General features: G+C 42.3%; 2 protein-coding genes across 9 annotated transcripts in view; one reads left to right on the forward strand and one right to left on the reverse strand.

Moving 5' to 3' along the window:
* Window positions 1-3,204, forward strand: part of LOC139571083 (E3 ubiquitin-protein ligase MARCHF8-like) — a 124,068-nt gene extending 120,864 nt beyond the window's left edge. For 5 of the 7 annotated variants that reach the window (XM_071393615.1, XM_071393614.1, XM_071393613.1 and 2 more), the window contains one exon: window positions 513-905. In XM_071393615.1, the coding sequence (XP_071249716.1) occupies window positions 513-817 (305 nt within the window). In that variant the 3' untranslated portion in view covers window positions 818-905. Of the gene's footprint in view, window positions 1-512 lie in introns of all 7 variants that reach the window. The other 2 variants (XM_071393616.1, XM_071393612.1) reach the window with 1 other exon arrangement.
* Window positions 3,205-5,807: 2,603 nt separating this feature from the next.
* Window positions 5,808-16,662, reverse strand: part of LOC139571080 (polyunsaturated fatty acid 5-lipoxygenase-like) — a 29,586-nt gene continuing 18,731 nt past the window's right edge. For both annotated transcript variants that reach the window (XM_071393606.1, XM_071393607.1), the window contains 11 exons: window positions 16,435-16,557; window positions 14,551-14,657; window positions 14,242-14,414; window positions 12,486-12,632; window positions 12,191-12,394; window positions 11,977-12,063; window positions 9,480-9,658; window positions 8,770-8,891; window positions 8,118-8,218; window positions 7,283-7,453; window positions 5,808-7,173 (listed from right to left, as the gene is read on the reverse strand). In XM_071393606.1, the coding sequence (XP_071249707.1) occupies window positions 6,994-7,173; window positions 7,283-7,453; window positions 8,118-8,218; window positions 8,770-8,891; window positions 9,480-9,658; window positions 11,977-12,063; window positions 12,191-12,394; window positions 12,486-12,632; window positions 14,242-14,414; window positions 14,551-14,657; window positions 16,435-16,557 (1,594 nt within the window). In that variant the 3' untranslated portion in view covers window positions 5,808-6,993. The remainder of the gene's footprint in view (window positions 7,174-7,282; window positions 7,454-8,117; window positions 8,219-8,769; window positions 8,892-9,479; window positions 9,659-11,976; window positions 12,064-12,190; window positions 12,395-12,485; window positions 12,633-14,241; window positions 14,415-14,550; window positions 14,658-16,434; window positions 16,558-16,662) is intronic.

The following is a 16,662-nucleotide window of genomic DNA, read 5'->3' on the forward strand; positions in this document are numbered from 1 at the left end:
TCCTCCCTCTTTGCCCTCCCCCCAGCACTGACTTTGTTGAGGAGAAGTTGTACTTACTGTACTATGACTGTGATATGTGGTTGTCTTACCTAGCTACCTTAAGATGAATGCACTAACTGTAAGTTGCTCTGGATAAGAGTGCCTACTAAAATGTAAAATGTTTTTAAAATGCATTGGAGAAGGCCAGAGTGGAGGGACCTTGGACCTTCTTCTCCAATCTGTTTGGGAAGGAGGTGAGGAGATAGGACGCAAGGAATTGCAGAAAGAGGAATTGAGATAGAGCCTAGTTCCTGTTCCTCCTTCCTACAGTACAATACCCTCCCTTTCTTTACCCTCCTCTCCTCCTCATGGTAGAACTGATCCAATTCTTTCACCCTCCATCTCTTGTAGCATCTGCATCCTAGATAAGCATATAAATATTTGTGACTGTTGGCAATGTATTTTACATGTCTCTCTCTCACTCCCTCCCTCTTTCTTTCTTCTCGCTCTCGCTCTTCTGACTCTAACCCCAGGTATCCTGGAGTGGCCATTCTGGACCAAGCTGGTGGTGGTAGCCATCGGCTTCACGGGTGGCCTGGTCTTCATGTATGTCCAGTGTAAAGTCTACATCCAGCTGTGGAGGAGACTCAAGGCCTACAACCGGGTGATCTACGTCCAGAACCGCCCAGAGATGTGTAAAAAACAAGTGTTCGAGAAGCTGCCCCTCATGGAGCCCAGTTTAGAGCACAAGGAGGCTCTGGCCCTCACCCAGTCTGACACAAACTCCTCCCAGTACACAGAGACAGAGGACTACAGTATGGAAGTGCTACATGTCTGACCAACATATTACTGAAGCGCCCACAGCATTTTACATATACTAATACACAGGCACACTCTGGCTGACCAACATATACACACACAAACACGAGCAAACCGAGTAAAAAACACACAGACATGCATAAGACTATAGTATGGGGGTTGTACTAAGGTGTGAGTGACCCACCTTCACCCTGCACCCATCTCCACACAGTCTGAAACAGTATGGACCAGTCCCCTCCCCTCTCCCAGGACTAGACCTCCTTCACTGGGCCAATTGACCCCTCTATATATATATATATATACACACACACACACACACACACACACACACACACACACACACACACACACACACACACACACACACACACACACACACACACACACACACACACACACACACACACACACACACACACACACACACACACACACACACACACACACACACACACACCCCCCCCTCTCTGGGGGAACAGGACTGAGTCAGATGATCTCACTCGGCTCCAGAGGTTTCAGTGTTTCTGTTGAGCTGTTGTTTGTTGCTTAGTGTGTTAGCTTGTTTGTTTGGTTTATTTGTTTTACTTCCTGTAAATCATGGACTAAACCATCATGGATCAGTGTGTAGCGCCGCCGTTTCTCTGGAATATTTTAGAACATTCTGGAACATTGAACATTCCAACTACTGCCACCGTACTGCTGTCGTCCGAGAGCCTGCTAAGGCCCGCTCCCCCGCCTCTCTGAGTTTGGGTCTGGATCAGACTGGATCTGACTGGATTGGACCGGATCTGACCATGCATTGAAGCACTTTTTGGTTTCTACCAATACCCCTCTCAACCCTCTTCTCTTTTAATATGAATAAAGTACTTTATAGTATATCCCAGCAAACAGGGGACGTCCTAAGCAACATTGCCATTAGGCCCCTTTTAGGGTTTTGGCTAAATGTTATTCCACTGCCGTTCTGAGAACATTCTAGGAATATTAAAACATGGCATTAACATCAGGACGATAAGGGGACGTTCAGTACTGATCCCAGTTTGGTATAATAATAATAATAATAATAATAATAATAATAAGGTAATTTGATGTCCAATAGGGAACATTACAAATAGGTTTCGATAACCGGGAAGTAGACAAAAACACAAGACCATGACACAAGGTCCTGACAAATTTAGGATACAATATCCTGACGTTCTGGGGATGTCCTATGGACACTTTTGTTTGCAGGGATAAGTGTGGGAAATTGTACAGCAACAAATAGGAAGATTTGTGTAAAAATCCCTTGTTTTATATTTGACATTTCTGTCCCACACACAGACCTGCCCTCCCTTGGATGGAAATCGTGAAAAGCAATGAATGATGGGGGGAAATGGAATTCTGATGAAATGATCTTTGCACTTTTCACTTAACACTAAAAGTAATGCTAAATATGGCCTACTGGTTACTCAAGCCCTGTGGTTTTTAATACAACCAAAACACAACTTTGCGATAACATCAGATACAGCCATCCACCTGACATTACCTCCCTCTACCATAAGAACTCTCTGAAGGCTCTGAGAATGTAACGTTTTTAAAAGCATTTTCTACCAACCATTCATTCACAGGAAATCGCTAAATAATCTCCCTTGTCAGTCATCATCATAACACCAACCAAAACCAACCAATCGGTCATGTTTTTTCTATTGTGCGAATGATACAGTACTTGTGGTATTCCATGTGCAGTTTTTAATAATAGTAATCATGGGTTTTACGATGCCTTGAGGAAGCTACAGCCTGCTATATTTAGACTGTTCTCTTATCCTCCTATTGACTTCTCTGACCACACTAATAATGATCATGCAGATGGGATTATTCAAATCCAAATTTACATAAGATTATGTGAATTTGATCAGAGGCAGTAAGAGATAGGATACAGGGCCTATTATCATTATTATGAGAGGCCCTATGAGACAATACTGAGCCTATTTTTACTATGGTGATGATCGTGGGTGGGTTATACTGTAGCATGTCTTTTTGGTTTAGTTTTATACATACAGTCAGTCAGTGAGACTCAGGTGAGCAACGGACAATCACCTGATACAGAGACCCGCGACACAACATACATTTTTCAGTCGAGCTAAAGTCTCTGTTGCACAGTCAGACAGGCTCCAGTTTCCAACCACGATAACTCCGATGTATTACGTTACAACGATCAGTCCCTAACCCACCTGCTGTTTCACTAATTATTATTCAATGTAACTTAATGTATCGTTCTGGATCACATCTGGCATTATGAGGGTTTGATTAGATGCATTTGTAAATTGATCAGTTTCAGTCCAGATAATGTTTTCTAAAGTAACATCTGATGGCTTCTCTCCAGTAAAGCAGAGTTGCCATATGTTGACAATAAAGACACTGTTTCCCTGAGCCAAATGCCTTGTGTTGTTAGTCATATGCAGTGGTGTAAAGTACTTAAGCAGAATTACTTCAAAGTACTGCTTAAGTATGTTTTGGGGGTATCTGTACTTTACTTTTTATTTGTGACAACGTTTACTCCACTACATTCCTAAAGAAAATATGTACATTTTACTCCCATACATTTTTCCTGACAACCAAAAGTACTCGTTGCATTTCAACTGCTCAGGCAGGGCCGCAATATGGTTAACATCCCTACTGCCTATGATCTGGCGGCCTCACTAAACAAAAATACAGCGTTTATAAACCGTCTGAGTGTTGGAGTGTGCCCCTGTCTGTCTGTATTTTTTTTTTAAGTAAAAAAAATTGTGCTGTCTGATTTGCGTAATATAATACATTTAATTTAAATAATTTACTTTTACTCAAGTATGAGAAAGGAGTACTTTATCCACCATTGTACTGAAGTACATTTATAACCAGATACTTTTAGACTTTTACTCAAGTAGTATTTTACTGGGTCACTGACTTTTACTTGATTTATTTTCTATTAAAAGGTATCTTTACTTTCACTCAAGTATGACAATTGAGTACTTTTTCCACCACTGGTTAAATGTAACTTGGTAAGAGTCTAATATAATGTAAAATTCAAGCTGCACAGAAATGCAAGAACATGATTTCTTGACTTAATTACAATACTGTAAAAGTGCAGAGCATGACAGAACATGAACTATTGGAACTGTCAGCAAAAAAAGTGTGGGGGTAAGGACCTGATTGGGTTGCCATCTAGTGTTGGGAGTAGGGAAGTGCAGTCTAAACAGGGGAGTTGTGGCCTTCTCAAGGCAGCACGGTTTTGGGCTTACAGTCTGTTGTGTAAGTGCTTTTGTATCTGTGGGAGAACCACATTCCCAGGGTCCTCTCAGGCCCTATACAGCCATTCCAGCAAACACACATTTTTAACAACGATGTTTTTGATACCAGTGTAAATATACATAACAAGAGGTCCAACCAATGCGGCGTCCATGACGCTTCTACTGTACAATGACGACAAACAAAATTGTTCTTTCAACATCTGTATTTCCTGAAATGTAAAGCTCCATTGTATTCTCCAATTGTAAAAGTCAGGTTTGGAGTTGTGGGTAGTGTAGTATTTGAGAAGCATGTTTGATAAGGGCCTAATGCTTCTCAGGACCAGCACAGATATGTATTAATACATATTATATTTGTATTATATCTGTGGACACAGTTTCAATGTACAGTGTACATTTTAGGACACCCTCACCAGTCCCCAAGACGCTCTGTACGATTAGACAGAAAAAGTGCAATTACCTTAGTTGACCTGGTCAATTCTCTAGTACTGTCGCTGTTTCTCATCCAGAGGTTCACTCTCTGGATACAATATTGCTTAAATTGTTTGTGTTGTATTTATATTTGCGTCAAAAGATACCACTTCAAATTGTGATTTTATGCAACTAACACTATCAGTATCCAATTCCAGACATGAGCTATTTGAGCTTTCTCCCTAGAAATCAATTCTACTTCTTCTGTACGTGACTTTCTCACACTGTCCTAGTTATTGTCAGAGGCAAGAGTCTTTGAGAGGGCTAGACTTAATACAGTGAGGCCAGCATTCAAACTGCACTGCACTTGACTTTTAAAGGTAACTTACACTTCAGCTGTCATCTATAGTTCTACCCCTATAAGATATTCAGCCAGCTTTTATCACCACTGTACCCAATGAATACAATGGATCCAAATGATCATTGCTTTTATTGTATTGAGAGAAATATTTGAATGTACATGATTGATACATTTATTTAAATTATTGATTTTTGATTATGTATAACTGGCTCCTATGATTGTGATTTTGAGAGAAGAGACTTGTTGATTTTGTCCCTTCATGCTTCTTTGCATTTTTTACCTTAAGACTTTTATGGACAAGGCTTTGCTTAGCTACATGAACAGTTTTTATTGCTAAGCTCTATAATAACTTTGTAATGGCTACAGTCTCAAAATTCCAGCAACTTTACCCAAATTCCCAGGTTTTGTCACAGATTAAAGATTCCCAGATTTCTTGAAAACCTGAGAATTTTGGGAAAGTCAGCAACATTTTGCAACCCTAAGCCATATTGTATAACATTACATTTTATTTTGGGGATGACCCTGTCAGAGGTCTGTGTGTTCTTTCAAAGTCATTTAAAATGTAAAAGAAAACACAGCTCTTCTGCAGAACATGACATAAGCAGCCATTCCATCCCCCCTCATAATAACTCTTGTTGTGCTGAGAAAGTGTTACTTGCATAAAACTACAGTGCTTTACTACGGACTCGACTTGAACAAACAAGACTGTTTCCCTCCTTCAGATATCATTCCACACGTTTGTCTGAGTTTACTTGTGAATGGTAACTGTAAATATATATTTTTTAAGTACTTGTTTTTGAAAATAAATATTGATGTGTTTTCATTTGTTTAATTCCCAAATGTTTGAACAAAGTATGTAGAATGAAAAACCAACCAAATAAAAATGAAAACCTAAATGTCTTAGTTTTAGCTACTGGATATGCTTATATTTTCATTGTCACCAACAGTTTTACACTACTATAGGGAGAAATAGAAAATAACATTTTGAGCATTTTTATTTGACATTTGAAATGTACACCAATGAAGTTTAATAGATAAATCCACATTATTTAAATGTGGGACTATCTGTAGAAATAGCTAGCAAAAAAGTTGAATGGCATCAGTGGGTATGTGCTTATCATAGCAAACGATACTTACAGCACAGTATGTAAGAAACAACACACTGAGTATACAAAACATTGGGAACACCTTCCTAATATTTAGTTGCACCCCCTTTTGCCCTCAGAACAGCCTCAATTCGTCGGGGCATGGGCTCTCAATCTTGTCTCAGAGCATTTTGTATTATCCTGTATGTAAATCCAAGACACTCCTTTTCGTATGGTATGTATTAATTTGTAGATGTCACATTTTTTATGATATGTTATGAATTATAATTTGCATTATGAATTTGCAAAAAGTACAATATGTTTCATATTTGAAAAATGTATATGTTACGAATTTTAGCTAGGTGGCTAATGTTAGCTAGGCTAGGGGTTAAGTTTAGGAGTTAGGTTAAAGGGTTAGGGGAAGGGTATCTAAAAGGGTTAACTGACTTGCCTAGTTAATTAAAAAAATACTTAAGTAACCATCTTTCTAATGTAACCATACCAAACGTATCATTCTAAATGGAGTGTCTTGAGGTTACATACAGAATAATATGAAATTCTCTGAGACCAGGTTGGGATTCTACAAGGGGTCGAAAGCTTTCCACAGGGATGCTGGCCCATGTTGACGCCAATGCTTCCCACAGTTGTGTCAAGTTGGCTGGATGTCCTTTGGGTGGTGGATTATTCTTGATACACACGGGAAACTGTTGAGTGAGAAAAACTCAGCAGCATTGCAGTTCTTGATGCAAACCGGTGCGCCTGTCACCTACTACCACACACTGTTCAAAGGCACTTAAATATTTTGTCTTGCCCATTTACCCTCTGAATGGCACACATATCCATGCCTCAATTGTCTCAAGGCTTAAAAATCCTTCTTTAACCCATCTCCTCCCCTTCATCTGCACTGATTGAAGTGGATTTAACAAGTGACATCAATAAGGGATCATAGCTTTCACCTGGTCAGCTTGTCATGGAAAGAGCAGGTGTTCCTAATGTTTTGTACACTCAGTGTATATCAGACAATATAGCTATCCCTCCTCCTTGTTCCCTTCCTTGCTCTCTCCCCTTCATTCCTTTCTCAGACAGCCACACTGTTAGGGATGCGGTCGGGAGAGAAGTAGTAGTAGGGTAGTTTCTTGCCTTCGTTACGAATTTTGATGACACTGCTGACCTCTGCCAGTCTCTTCCTGAACGACTCCATGGCCTCCTTCACCGGCTTCTCTATGAAGTGCTCATCTGGGTACATCCCCAGGAAGAGCTGACAGAGAGAGGACACACAGGAATTGGAGGGATGTCTTTATTATTAAGAACAAAATCAGACAAACACCATGTGTGTTTATCCGTACGTGGGCATGTGGTGTGTGTACCTCGTTCTCCTGGAACTGACTGAGGGCCCAGACGGCCCCTAGGTGCCAGCAGGACCGGCCGCGGTCAGGGAGACTCTGGATGATGAACTTCACATCTACCACCCCCTTCTGTCTGGGAGGGGGCTTACGCATGGTGGGGGGTGCATTGGGGATCCACGAGCACCAGTCATACTGAAATACACAGAGTAGGCAGACATTAACATCTAAGGGAAGCTAGGTGGTGCTCTTGACAATGTACAGGCTCTTGCCTGCAAGCACTGATCAAGCTCATCTACAGGAATGTTGACCAACTGTCCCAAGGCTACCTGACTATATATAGCCTACCTGAGCAAATCTTACATTTCCAAAGCTTACCTGACCAAGTCTTACCTGTCCAAAGCCTACCTTTACAAGGCCTAGATTCAATCAGATCAAGCGTTGCAGACACCAACATAGCGGGTGTTTGAGGTGGAACTGCATTGGAGCCGTCAAATTCGGTGAACAGTTGCTAACGAAACCACACCAGCCCCACTTGCATTAAAAGTTCAGAATGAGAAAGTGTAGGCTATATAGACATATTTATGCTCAAATTGAAAAATCATGAAACAAATAATGAGGATTTCAATTATCCTAATTGAAGTGTAGATTAAATCTCACATTCCAGTGTTCGAACTTGGAAACAAGGCTAGATGGGATTTCTTTTAATGCGACTCAGTGCAGCCAAAGGCAATGTCCGTTTCATAATGCCTGGAGCCACTTGGAGTTGACAGCTCTGATGCAGTTCCACCTCAGACACCGTCAAAACAACTGCTAAACGGATGTTTGCTATCTGATCATATCGAGCCCCGAGCCGTACCTGTCCAAAGTTGACAGCAGCGTGGTGTGCAGAGGAAGTGAAGATGATGACAGTCAGATACTCTGTGAGCTCCTCGCGTGTCTTCAGGGACTTGGGAAACCCTGCAGAAAGGTTTTTTTGCGCAACACATGTTTTTTTGACACTTGTTTCACCAGTGAGTCACTAAGGTCAGTCCCTAGACACACATTGTCATGCAATCACAGACTACAGTATTGCTTAGAAATGCACAACACCAGTCTATGAAGGCTGCATCTCCTGCTGGTTTTTGAGTCCCCTGGCAATTCATGTTGACTGGGCAGTGGTGTATATACACCTGGTTACTCAGTGGTTCTGTCAGATGTAAACCAGCAGAGTGGCCCTCGAAGAGTGGAGTTGTGGCCTCTACTAGCCTGATCAGACCAGACTGAGTTCATCACTCGCACTCCACTGTTACCACAGCAACAGATAAGCACAGAGGCTTTTGACCAATTTAAAAGTGAAGTACATTTCTGCATAGCTAAATATTGATAATGTTACTCCATGGTCAGTTATGTCTTCCAACACAGTCCAGAGAAATAAGAAGTGTGTATTTGTATTGCAGATAACTAAAACAGCATTTTAAAGCAGGCTAGGCCATTGTAGTGTTTGTTGGTTATAGTGTGTTTGTACCCACCACAGCAGTCAAAGTCCTGCATCCCAAAGCTGCAGACATCTTTAACAAACGCCTGTATCTCCTCATCCTTCTGTACTGTGTCATCACTGTCGTAGTAGATACACACCACGTCCCACACAAAACTAGGGAAACGGCAAATCAAATGTAGGGTTAGGGTAATGGCTAGAGCTTTAGGGTTACGGTTATGGCTATAGGGTTAGGGTTGAGCCGGGGTGTGGACATGAAGCTAGGGTTAGGGTAATGGCTAGGGCTTTAGGGTTATGGCTATAGGGTTAGGGTAATGGCTAGGGCTTTAGGGTTATGGCTATAGGGGTGGGTTGAGCCGGGTGTGGACATGAAGCTAGGGTTAGGGTAATGGCTAGGGCTTTAGGGTTATGGCTATAGGGTTAGGGTTGAGCCGGGGTGTGGACATGAAGCTAGGGTTAGGGTAATGGCTAGGGCTTTAGGGTTATGCCTATAGGGTTAGGGTAATGGCTAGGGCTTTAGGGTTATGGCTATAGGGGTGGGTTGAGCCGGGGTGTGGACATGAAGCTAGGGTTAGGGTAATGGCTAGGGCTAGGGCTTTAGGGTTATGGCTATAGGGTTAGGGTTAGCCATCTCATGGCCATTTCATGGCATCTTTTCCTGGTGATCGGCCTGGTTCTCCTCCTCCTATAAAAGTGTCAAGAAGGACACACACACAGACCCCCCACTCCCCCATGATCACTGACCTCTTGGTGACATCCCAGACCCGGTTCCCGTCGTCTCTGTAGTAGTAGTAGGGTAGGTCCTCAGGGCTGTCCACCCCGCGGGCCTTAATGCCATCAGGGAAACACAGAGACCTGAAGGTCAGTGACCTCATAGCCTTCTGGATCATCTCTACATGACCTCCACCTCCTGTACCATTGGCCTGGGGAGAGACAGTACACATTAGCTCTCTATGTCTCCGTCTCTAGGCCCATTTTTACCTGGTGCTAACATGCATCCTTTGTCCTGATCGTGTCCACATTCTGATTGGGCCCACATTTTTAGACAGGTTTAGACGATTAAAAGACATATTCTGATCTGATTGTGATCAGATCATCCTGACCACCTCCGGAAGTAATCAGGCCCAAATTGTGTCTGGAGATCTTACAAGTGTAGACAGATCTGGACAGCAAAACATTTAAATCATAATAATCCCGCCCTCTAAAACACAGGAACTATTACTGCACGTTATCAATCGGTGCTCATAGTATAAAGACTAGGGTTGCAAAGCTTCTGTAATTTTTGTAATTAACAGGTAATCTATGGTCATTTATACTTGAATAACTAAAAAAAAAATGTATTCATATATAGTATTTATTTTTTGTGTCCATTTTGTCCATGAGTTTCTTGTGAATAGACCATATAGTTCAAGAGAAAATAGCCTAATTAATGGGAAAAAGCATCTAATCAACAACGGCATTATACTCAACTGCAACTCTTCCAACTATTTACTTTTTCCACAACTGCCACCAGTTCAGTGTAAAAACATTTACAACCAAGATATAAACTCATGAATAACATTGGTGTTTAATATGAGGGTTTCAACATGAAATATCTTTTATATATTACATTTTTTACACACTTGTTTATTTTACTATGTCTATGGTTTATATTTAGGATAAGGTTTTACAGCTTTATTTGTTTTATTTAAAAATCATCTTATTTGATTATGTTATATATTTTACATGCGATAAGGCCAGATAGAGGGTCAGAGATAATTAGGCACCTGTGATAAACTGAAGTACCCACAAGGGCCACTAGATGTCTTGTGATAAATTACATAAAATCTTTGAAAGTTACACAAATTCAGGTAATTTACAGGTAAACTTTAAAAGTTTCCAATAATATGAGCCTCCCGAGTGGCGCAGCGGTCAAAGGCACTGCGTCACTACAGACCCGGGTTCGATCCCGGGCTGTATCACAACCAGCTGTGATCGGGAGTCCCATAAGGCAATTTGCATGCTGACTGCAGGAATGTCCACCAGAGCTGTTGCCAAAGAATCTAATGTTAATTTCTCTACAATAAGCCGCCTCCAACGTCGTTTTAGAGAATTTGGCAGTACGTCCAACCGGCCTCACAACCACATACCACATGTACCACACCAGCCTAGGAATCCACATCTTCACCTGCGGGTTTGTCTGACACCAGCCACCCGGACAGCTGATGAGACTGTGGGCTTGCACAACCAAGGAATTTCTGCACAAACTTTAAGATACCGTCTCAGGGAAGCTCATCTGCGTACTCGTTGTCCTCACCAGGGTCTTGACCTGACTGCAGTTCGGTGTTGTAACCGACTTCAGTGGGAAATTGCTCACCTTCGATGGCCACTGGCATGCTGGAGAAGTGTGCCCTTCATGGATGAATAATGGTCGCAAATGTACTGGGCAGTTGGCAGACAGCGTGTATAGGGTCATGTGGGCCAGCGGTTTGCTGATGTCAACGTTGTGAACATTGTGCCCCATGGTGGTGTTATGGTATAGAAAGGCATGTCACACACAATGAACACAATTGCATTTCATCAATGTCAAATTTAATGCACAGAGATACCGTGACGAGATCCTGAGGCCCATTGTCGTGCCATTCATCCGCCGCCATCGCCTCATGTTTCAACATGATAATGCACGGCCCCATGTCGCAAGGATCTGTACACAATTCCTGGAAGCTCAAAATGTGCCAGTTCTGCATACTCACAAAACATGTTACCCGTAGAGCATGTTTGGGATGCTCTGGATCAACGTGTACTCCAGCGTGTTCCAGTTCCTGCCAAAATCCAGCAACTTCACACAGCCATTGAAAAGGAGTGGGACAACACTGCACAGGCCACAATCAACAGCCTGATCAACTCTATGCAAAGGAGATGTGTCACGCAGCTTGAGGCAAATGGTGGTCACACCAGATACTGCCTGGTTTTCTGATCCACGCCCCTATTTATTTTTTTAAGGTATCTGTGACCAATTCATGTGAAATCCATAGATTAGGGCCTAATATTTTTATTTCAATTGACTGATTTCCTCATATGAACTGTTGCATCTTTGTAAAATCTTTGAAATTGTGGAGTGTATATTTTTTTTCAGTGTAATTTACATACAGGGAAGGACCAGGAAATCTAGTCACAATGAAGACAGATAAGAGACAGATTTTAGTACCATGTGTAGATGCACTTCTGAATATGTCTCAATGTCCCTTTCTCACACACTCACCTTATCGAAGATGCCAAACTCACAGATGAGCTGCTCTCTGGCCTTGGTGTTGATGGCGATGGTGAAACGAATGTGAGGAAGGAGCAACTAGAGGACAGACCATCAATAAATAAATAAACAAACAAACCAATCAACCAACCATCTAACTAAACAATCCATGAATCAACTAATCAGCCACAAAACACAGGCACAGACTGAAGTGTACTTGGTGTACCTTATAAGCAGGGTGTACAGCAGGCAGCTGTCTGAACATGGCCACTCCAAACACCTCAGAGACCAGGTGAGTCCTCAGCAGGTGTGTGACTGTCTGGTGGATGTGGAAGTCAGAGGAGCGGACCCAGATCTTAGCTAGCATCCAGTCATACTGACCATCACTGGGCAGGAAGATAGGGTTGTCCTTCCCTGGAGTCTGACCCAGCTGGGAGAGAGAGAGGAGGAGGAGTATGTTTTGTTAGATGGTGAAGAAACACTGTTCCATGCTCTTTTTCTAACCATGCAGAATAGCCTACCTGTATGGCCAGAGGCAGGATCTTGCTCTGGCTGTTGTTGTACAGCAAACAGATAGGAGCAGCCAGGTACTGTAGAGTACAGGGGTCTGTACTGTTGGGACTGATGTCTTCCATCAACTCATAGTCTGCTATGTAGATGTTACCTGCCTGCAAACAACACGTAATACAAGGTTTTTTATCAATTTTTTATTTCACCTTTATTTAACCAGGTAAGCTAGTTGAGAACAAGTTCTTATTTACAACTGCGACCTGGCCAAGATAAAGCAAAGCAGTGCGACAACACAGAGTTACACATGGAATAAACAAGCGTACTGCCAATAACACAATAGAAAAAAAAGAAAATCTATAAACAGTGTGTGCAAATGGAGTAAGGAGGTAAGGCAATAAATAGGCCATAGTAGTGAAGTAATTACAATTTAGCAAATTATCACTGGAGTGCTAGATGAGCAGATGATGATATGCAAGTAGAAATACTGGTGTGCAAAAGAGCAGAAAAGTAAATAAAAACAATATGGGGATGAGGTAGGTAGATTGGGTGGGCTATTTACAGGTGGGCTATGTACAGCTGCAGTGATTGGTTAGCTGCTCAGATAGCTGATGTTTAAAGTTAGTGAGGGAAATATAAGTCTCCAGCTTCAGCGATTTTTGCAATTCGTTCCAGTCATTGGCAGCAGAGAACTGGAAAGAAAGGCAGCCAAATGACGTGTTGTCTTTGGGGATGACCAGTGAGATATACCTGCTGGAGCGCGTGCTTCGGGTGGGTGTTGTTATCGTGACCAGTGAGCTGAGATAAGGCGGAGCTTTACCTAGCATTGACTTATAGATGACCTGGAGCCAGTGGGTCTGGCGACGAATATGTAGCCAGCCGACGAGAGCATACAGGTCGCAGTGGTGGGTGTTATAAGGGGCTTTGGTAACAAAACGGATGTCACTGTGCTAGACTGCATCCAGTTTGCTTAGTAGAGTATTGGAAGCTATTTTGTAAATGACATCGCCGAAGTCGAGGATCGGTAGGATAGTCAATTTTACTAGTGTATGTTTGGCGCCGTGAGTGAAGGAGGCTGTGTTGCGAAATAGAAAGCCGATTCTAGATTTAATTTTGGATTGGAGATGTTTAATATGAGTCTGGAAGGAGAGTTTACAGTCTAGCCAGATACCTAGGTATTTGTAGTTGTCCACATATTCTAAGTTAGAACCGTCCAGAGTAGTGATGCTAGTCGGGCGTGCGGGTGTGGGCAGCGAACGGTTGAAAAGTATGCATTTGGTTTTACAAGCGTTTAAGAGCAGTTGGAGACCACGGAAGGAGTGTTGTATGGCATTGAAGCTCGTTTGGAGGTTAGTTAATACAGTGTCCAAGGAAGGGCCAGATGTATACAGAATGGTGTCGTCTGCGTAGACGTGGATCGGGGAATCACCCACAGCAAGAGCGACATCATTGATATATACAGAGAAAAGAGTCGGCCCGAGAATTGAACACTGTGGTACCCCCATAGAGACTGCCAGAGGTCCGGACAACAGGCCCTCCGATTTGACACAATGAACTCTGTCTGAGAAGTAGTTGGTGAACCAGGCGAGGGTGAATGTCTTACAATATGAACCTGTAAACCTTGGAGTCGGTCTGTCTTTCTGCATGTCTTGTCTGTTTGTGTGTACAATAGGTCACATATTCTGTGAGTGGATGTGATGTATGCATGCATGTGTATAAGCTTGAATAACTGCGTGCATGTGACATGTGCATATGTGTGTCTGTCTCTACCTCAATTTCCTCCTCCAGAGTCATCTCTCTCTCCAGACAATCTGCCACCATGTCATGTGTAACGGGGAACTTCTCTGGCAGCTTGGTGCACTTCTGGATCATCACTGGGTTACAGCCATTCAGGTACTGGTAGCCAAACATAAAGTCTTCTTTCCAGTGCTGCATCACATACTCTAGGATAGGAATATGGAGAGGAGAGGATGATTTTTTTTACTAGGATCCGCATTAGCTACTGCTAAAGCAGCAGCTGCTCAAAGAGGAGAGAGGAGTCAGATTCCACATTCTATGGAGAAAACTGAGACCACACACCTGAGATGGTGTTTTTGATCCTGACGAAGATCCGCTCAAAGTCAGCAAAGTCATTCCAGGAGGACTGGAACATGTGCATGAACTGGTTCACACAGAGGTTCTCTATCCTGGGGAGGAGAGAACAACATCATCAAACTGCAGGGAAAGATTTAAGTAGCATGAGCCACCATCTTGACCGCTGCAATATCATAGAAAAACAGAATGTCATTTTGTGAGATCAGGATGGTCGAACGAGGCTAAGATTTATGTCTAGAGTTATTTTCTTCCATTTTCACTGTGAAAAAATTATGGATTCAGAAAATGTCAGTCACTGACTTACTGACAACAGGGAGTTGATGTTTACTGCACATGTATTACACACTTATCCACGTTATTTTCAATCGTTAGCAGCGTTGGTTGCCACTTTCCAGGGATGAATTTAAGAAAAAGAGTTTCTGCTTCCCTTCCTGTCTATGATTCGCACACACGTGTGCAGTACTTTGCCAGTGCTCAACACTTGGGATGCTAAGGATGTTGCTGCTAACCTGCTGGTGAGTAAAGTCTGCTGGTCATTGGTACAGTACATTGATACTGTCAATGTAGGTTATTATGCTTTAAATCCAATCCTATCTATTACCAGTCTGTTAATGCTACATCAAGCAATGCCTGAATAGCATAATGTACTGCATAATAGTTTATACCCTGTGCTCTCTGCAGATGAGCTGTTATTAATGCAAATTCAGCTGCACAAACAAGCCACAAGTAAGCAGCAGAACCACAGTCAGTCATAACACTTCTATTAATACACGTCAGTACGTGTCTTGCTAACCCCAGCCACTTCCTCTAGTTCCTCATCAATACATGGCAAGTCTATTATAGATGTTTATAGCGGGCTACTATCCCATAACTGAACTACTACAGAGCAAAGACACACATCCTGTCTGGAAGGTTATTATCCCTCCTAAGCAATCAAAAGAAGAAAAAAAGCATACTAGTACGCTGATAGGTTTGAAGCAAAGTATTTGTCAGAGCACACAGCCAGTCTCATTGAGACAATATGTGTATGTGTTTTGCCTGTTGGTGTGTAGGATACATGCAAATGTCCCTGGTTACTCATACAATGACTCTCCTGATCAACATGATTTCATGCAGAGCTGATCAACATGATTTCATACAGAGCTTAAAAACAGGCTTCCTTTTAGTCACATCCATATACTCCCGAGTGGCGCAGCGGTCTAAGGCACTGCATCTCAGTGCTAGATGCATCACTACAGACCCTGGTTCGATCTTGTGCTGTATCACAACCGTCCGTGATCGGGAGTCCCATAGGGCGGCACACAATTGGCCCAGTGTTGTCCAGGTTAGGGGAGGGTTTGGCCGGGGTAGGCCGTCATTGTAAAATAAGAATATGTTCTTAACTGACTTGCCCAGTTAAATAAAGGTTCAATATTTAATATATATTTTTAAATACTAGTAGTTCCACATACTACTCACCAACCACCCACCTACTGAACTAAACGCTTCTTTCTGTTTGCCGTTTAGCTTTTATTCAAACCAGGAAGTCCTGACATTTAGAAAATACCATCACTGTAATAAACAAATACTGACCCCAATGAACGGAAAATCCCTACCATGACAAGTATGGGCTTTCTACATGGAAATCTCCACATTAGATAGAGGCCGACTGTAGGTTTAACACTGCATGAGTGTAAAAATGGAACAGAGTAAAAGACTGTATGGACAATTTTGCAAATAAGGGGAAATAGTTGCAGCAGAGTGTAGTGACAGGACAATGACACTACTCTGCCATAAAACCCCAGAACTATTGGCAGAGTCCGCAATGCATATAACAAATAAAGGGAGTCTACACTAGGTTACAGAGTGTAGTGTGAATGCAGTACTTACGCCTTACTGTAGTTGAGTATGAAGTCCACTCCTTTCTCGCTATCAAACTGGATGTCTCTGGGAAGCTCCTTGTGAGTGTTGGCATCTATACTCATAGGAATTCCAGGCTGCCACTCCCTCCATCTATACACAGGAGGACATCATAGAATCAGGTTAAGCACTACTACGTAACACTGTGTACAGGTCTTTTAATGTTGGTAGGCTACACTATATGTAGTTTCAATGCAT

Source organism: Salvelinus alpinus, chromosome 3 (assembly GCF_045679555.1).
Source record: "Salvelinus alpinus chromosome 3, SLU_Salpinus.1, whole genome shotgun sequence".
NCBI lineage: Eukaryota > Metazoa > Chordata > Actinopteri > Salmoniformes > Salmonidae > Salvelinus > Salvelinus alpinus.